Here is a 6179-nt window from a genome sequence, read left to right on the forward strand (position 1 = left end):
TCAGAAGGAATGGTACCAGCTCCTCTTTGTATGTCTGGTAGCATTTGGCTGTGAACCCATCAGGACCTAGGCTTTTTTGGTTGGTAGGCTATTAATTGCAGCCTCAACTTCAGCCCTTGTTACTGGTCTATTCGAGGTTTCAACTTCTTTCTGGTTTAGGCTTGGGAGGATACAAGTGTCCAATAATTTATCCATTTCTTCCAGGTTTACTGATTTATGTGCATAGAGTTGTTTATAGTAATCTCTGATTGTAGTTTATATTTCTGTGGAATCAGTGGTGATATCCCCTTTATCGTTTTTTATTGCATCTGTTTGCTTATTCTCTCTTTTCTTTTTCATTAACCTGGCTAGCGGTCTGTCTTATTTTGTTGATGTTTTCATAAATCCAGCTGCTGGATTTATTGATTTTTTGAAGGGTTTTTTGTGTCTCTATCTCCTGCAGTTCTGCTCTGATCTTAGTTATTTTTTGTCTTCTGCTAGGTTTTGAGTTTTTTTTATCTTGCTCCTCTAGCTCTTTCAATTTTGATGATAGGGTATCAATTTTAGATCTTTCCTCATTTCTCATGTGGGCATTTATTGCTATAAATTTCCCTGTAGACACTGCTTTAAATGTGGCCCAGAGATTCTGGTATGTTGTGTCTTCCTTTTCATTGGTTTCAAAGAACATCTTTATTTCTGCTTTCATTTCATTGTTTATCCAGTCGACATTCAGAAGCCAGTTGTTGTGTTTCCATGAAGCTGTGCAGTTCTGAGTTAGTTTCTAAATTCTGAGTTCTAATTTGATTTCTCTGTGGTCTGAGAGACTGTTTGTTATGATTTTCATTCTTTTGCATTTGCTGAGGAGTGATTTACTTCCAATTATTTTAGAGTAGGTGCAATGTAGTGCTGAGAAGAATGTATATTCTGTGGATTTGGGGTGGAGAGTTCTGTAAATGTCTATTAGGTTTACTTGGTTCAGATCTGAGTTCAAGTCCTGGATATCCTTGCTAATTTTCTGTCTCATTGATCTGTCTAATATTGACAGTGGAGTGTTAAAGTCTCCCACGATTATTGTGTGGGAGTCTAAGTCTCTTTGTAGGTCATTAAAAACTTGCTTTATGTACCTGGGTTCTCCTGTATTGAGTACATATATATTTAGAATCGTTAGCTCTTCTTGATGCATTGATCCTTTTACCATTATGTAATGCCCTTCGTTGTCTCTTTTGATCTTTGTTGGTTTAAAGCCTGTTTTATCAGAGACTAGGATTGCAGCCCCTGCATTTTTTTTTTCTCTCCATTTGCTTGGTAAATCTTCTTCCATCCCTTTATTTTGAGCCTATGTGTGTCCTTGCATGTGAGATGGGTTTCCTGAATACAGCACCGATGGGTCTTGACTTTTTATCCAATTTGCCAGTCTGTATCTTTTGATTGGGACATTTAGCACATTTATGTTTTAGGTTAATATTATTATGTGTGAATTTGATCCTGCCATTTTGATGCTAGCTGGATAATGCATTTTTTTCATTGTGTTGATGGTCTTTATTATTTGGTACGTTTTTGGAGTGGCTAGTACTGGTTGTTCCTTTCCTTGTTTAGTGCTTCTTTCAGGAGCTCTTGTAAGCCAGACCTGATGGTCACAAAATCTCTCAGCAATTGCTTGTCTGTAAAGGATTTTCTTTCTCCTTCACTTATGAAGCTTAGTTTGGCTTGATATGAAATTCTAGGTTGACAGTTATTTTCTTTAAGGATGTTGAATATTGGCCCCCACTCTATTCTGGCTTGTAGGGTTTCTGCAGAGAGATCTGCTGTGTGTCTTCCCTTTGTGGGTAACTCGACCTTTCTCTCTGGCTGCCTTTAGCATTTTTCCCTTCATTTCAACCCTGGTGAATCTGACGATTATGTGCCTTGGGGTTGTTCTTCTTGAGGAATATCTTTGTGGTGTTCTCTGTATTTCCTGGACTTGAATGTTGGCCTGCCTTGCTAGGTTGGGGAAATTCTCCTTGATAATATCCTGAAGAGTGTTTTCCAGCTTGGATTCATTTTCTCCATCACATTCAGGTACACCTATCAAACATAGATTAGGTCTTTTCACATAATCCCATATTTCTTGGAGGCTTTGTTCATTTCTTTTCAGTCTTTTTTCTGTATTCTTGCCTTCTCATTTTATTTCATTGAGTTGATCTTCAATCTCTGATATCCTTTCTTCTGCTTGGTTGATTCAGCTGTTGAAACTTGTGTATGCTTCGCAAAGTTCTTGTGCTGTGTTTTTCAGCTCCGTCAAGTCATTTATATTCTTCTCTAAGCTGTTGATCTAGTGAGCATCTCATCTAATCTTTTTTCTGGGTTCTTAGTTTCTTTGCATTGGGTTAGCACATGTTCTTTTAGCTCAGAGAAGTTTGTTATTACCCACCTTCTGAAGCCTGTTTCTGTCAATTCATCAGATTCATTCTCCGTCCATCTTTGATCCCGAGCTGGTGAGAAGTTGTAATCCTTTGGAGGAGGAGAGGTGTTCTGGTTTTTGGTGTTTTCATCCTTTTTGTGCTGGTTTCTCCCCATCTTAGTGGCCTTATCTACCTTTGGTCTTTATAGTTGGTCACTTTCAGATGGGGTCTCTGAGTGGATGTCCTTTTTGTTGACGATGAAGTTATTTCTTTCTGTTTCTTAGTTTTCCTTCTAACAGGCTCCTCTGCTGCAGGACTTCTGGAGGTCCACTCCAGACCCTGCTTGCCTGGGGATCACCCACAGGGGCTGCAGAACAGTAAGGGTTGCTGCCGGTTTCTTATTCTGTCATCTTCATCCCAGAAGAGTACCTGCTAGATATCGGGCTGAGCTCTCCTTTATGAGGTGTCTCTTTGGGTATACAGGGGTCAGGGAGCTGCTTGAGGAGAGAGTCTGTCCCTTATAGGAGCTCATGTGCTGTGGTGGGAGCTCCATTGTTCCATGTAGAACTGCTGGGCAGGTACTTTTAGTCTGCTGCAGCAGTACTCATAACCACCTCTTTTCCTAGGTGCTCTGTCTTAGGAAGGTGGGGCTTTGTTTGTAAGTTCCTGATGTGCTGCTGCCTTTTTTCATAGATGCCCTGCCCTGCACCGAGTAGTCTAGTCACAGTCTGCCAGCAGAGGTGTTGCTGAGCTGCTGCAGGCTCCCCCCAGCTGTCGTGTGAACTGCCTTGGTAGTGGTTGTTGCCCTTCCCCTCACTAAGCTGGACCGTCCTGGTCCAGCTGCACTTGCTGCGAAACTCTCAGTCTAGAGCATTTCAGATTGCTTGTTTTGTGGGGGTGGTACCTGCCGAGCCAGATCACCTAGTTCCCTCTCTTTGCCCCCTCTCTTTCAGTTCAATGGTCGGCTCTGTCTCCCAGGCATTCCAGGCACCAGTTGAAACAGCCGCCCAGCTTTGTGTGAGTTTCTGTGCACCAATCTGGCACAAGATGAAGCCTCCATGCTGAAAGCTCATGGCATTTTTCGGCCCAGGAATCTCCTGGTCTGTGGGCAGTGAAAATTTGTGTGGAAATGCAGTGGGCACTCAGCCTCTGCATTATTCTTGCTGCGAACTGCACTCCGGAGCTGTTCCTATTCGGCCATCTTGGATCCTCCCTAACTGGCAGTCTTAACAGAGCAGAGAATATACAATTTTGCCTGGCAACAGTTCCTTAAATTTCTGTGATTGTTTCTAGAAATAGAAAAAAATACTTGATTGCTTAGCAGTCTCTTGCCCAGTGTGAGATTAATAATTGGAAATTCTATTTCATGGCATTAAGTATTAAACCTGCGCTTCTTAGTTTATCACAATTTAATGTAGATACGAGAAACTTAGGGGAAAAATGGTAATAGAATAGAATAGAGAATTCTTAAAGGCAGCTGGTGAACTTTTCAGATGAACCTCAGAATAGATTCATCTCTTCAGGGAATGTTTCTATAAGTATAGCTTCCATGCATATTCAAGATACAGGATTTGGTTAGTGAAACATTTTTATAGGGATTTTTTTAAATAATTATTTTATTTTTATTTTCAAGTTCCGGGGTACATATGCAGGATGTGCAGGTTTGTTATGTAGGTAAAGGTGTGCCATCGTAGTTTGCTGTACCTATCAACCCTAAGTATTAAGCCCAGCATGCATTAGCCTATTTCCCTAATGCTCTCCCCACAACCCTCCCTGAACAGGCCCCAGTAAGTGTTCCCCTTCCTGTGTCCTTGTGTTCTTATTGTTTAGCTCCTACTTATAAGTGAGAACATATGGTGTTTGGTTTTCTGTTTCTGCATTAGTTTGCTGAGAATAATCTTCCCGCTTCCAGCTTCATCCGTGTCCCTGCAAATAACATCTGATTCCTCTTTATGGCTGCATAGTATTCCATGGCATATATGTAGCACATTTTCTTTATTCATTGATGAGCATTTGGGTTGATTCATGTCTTTGCTATTGGGAATACTGCTGCAGTGAACATACACATGCATGTATTTTTATAACAGAATGATTTATATTCCTTTGGGTATATACTCAATAATGGGATTGCTGGGTCAAATGGTATTTCCAGTTCTAAATCTTTGAGGAATCGCCACACTGTTTTCCACAATGGTTGAACTAATTTACGTTCACACCAGCAGTGTGAAAGCCTTCCTATTTCTCTGCAACCTCACCAGCATTTCTTGACTTTAAGTCATCGCCATTCTGATTGGCGTGAGATGGTATCTCATTGTGGTTTTGCATTTTTCTAATGATCAGTGATGTTGAACTGTTTTTCATATGTTTCTTGGCCACATATACACATATATGTCTTTTTTTGAGAAATGGCTGTTCATGTCCTTGTCTACTTTTTAATAAAGTTGGTTTTTTCTTGGAAATTTACTTAAGTTCCTTAATAGATTCTGGATATTAGCCCTTTGTCAGATGGATACATTGCAAAAATTTTCTTCCGTCCTATAGGATGTCTGTTTACTCTGATGATAATTTGATTTGCTGTGCAGAAGCTCTTTAGTTTAGTTAGGTCCCGTTTGTCAATTTTTAAAAAAAGATTTTATTAAGGTTTTTCAAGTTTTTAGAAATGTAGCCAAACTCTAGGATTTTTTCTACCTTTTTTTTTTTTTAATCTTGTTTGATACATAGTTAGGTTTATAATCAGAGGTAAGTTTTCCTAGATGTGTTCTTGTTTTCTTGGATATGGCCCAAGATCAATTCTTGCTCCAAAGCATCTGTGGTGAAGAATGGCCGAGTATCTGATTTATTTAGTCTCTCAAGCTATTTCACTACCTACCATGTTCAAGACCCCGTAGGTTTAATGCTCCATAACAGCTGCAAAGTAAATGTAACATGAAGAAATGCTATTTTCTTCCTTCTTAATTCTTCATTCCAAAGTATTGTCTTTTACTAGTGCTAAGCGTTTTCTGTCTGTGATTTGCTGAAAAACTAATTCTTTGAAAAGAAATACTTTCCTTAAAAATGAGAAACCAGTCTTAAGTCTCATAAATCTAATCGAGGATCCTTCTATCATAAACTTAACTGCCTTGATTTTTATTGAGATTAGCCAAATTAAGGGCCAAAAAATTCACCCTTACAGTAATTTGTTGCCCTTACATTGACATTAAAGATTTGGCATTTAATTCTCCATCTTGTTCTTGTAGTAAATTTCCTGAGAACTGTAATTGTTACAAGCCTTGCCACGTAGGCATGTCATGAAGACTCACTTCTGCCAAAATAGTTCTAGCTATTAAGTTCCTCTGTGATAACTTTTTTGTTTCATAACTCTAAATTAAGATTTGACACTCAGTAAGACAACAGTCTAACAAAAAAGAATCTGGATGTTAGAGTCAAATAGATTTGGATTTAAATTCAGGTTGTGCTGCTTATTAACTAGGTAACTTCAGGTAAATTATGCAATCTGTGTGATCCTCACTTTCCCCTTCTGTAAAGTAAGAACGTTACCTACTTCATGGCATTATGTGAAGATTTAAAGGGATTATTTTTAAAGCACCTGTAAAATGTCTGGCATATAAAATATGCAATACGTGGTATATTTTTAAAACAATATTATCATCCTATTGCCTTTGCCTGTTTTATACTTTGAGTGATACCAGTTGAACTACCTAATGACTGAGGGCCCGCTTAGTGCCAGACATGTGCTAGACATTTTATATCACGACCTCAGTGACTGTATATCCCTTTCTTTCACATTCGCAGTTAAATTGGTTCTGTTACTTAAATGTT

The 6179-nt window shown here is 39.0% G+C and overlaps 1 protein-coding gene across 3 annotated transcripts in view; it reads left to right on the top strand.

Moving 5' to 3' along the window:
* GDAP2 (ganglioside induced differentiation associated protein 2) overlaps nt 1-6179 on the top strand; it is a 93697-nt gene that overhangs the window by 65918 nt on the left and 21600 nt on the right. The window contains exon 14 of one of the 3 annotated variants that reach the window (XM_074381194.1): nt 3314-3377. The exons of the other annotated variants lie outside the window; for them this stretch is intronic. Coding sequence (XP_074237295.1) covers nt 3314-3358 — 45 coding nt within the window. The 3' untranslated portion in view covers nt 3359-3377. The remainder of the gene's footprint in view (nt 1-3313; nt 3378-6179) is intronic. 3 annotated transcript variants of the gene reach the window in all.

This window comes from Saimiri boliviensis, chromosome 11 (assembly GCF_048565385.1).
Source record: "Saimiri boliviensis isolate mSaiBol1 chromosome 11, mSaiBol1.pri, whole genome shotgun sequence".
In the NCBI taxonomy this organism is placed as follows: Eukaryota; Metazoa; Chordata; class Mammalia; order Primates; family Cebidae; genus Saimiri; species Saimiri boliviensis.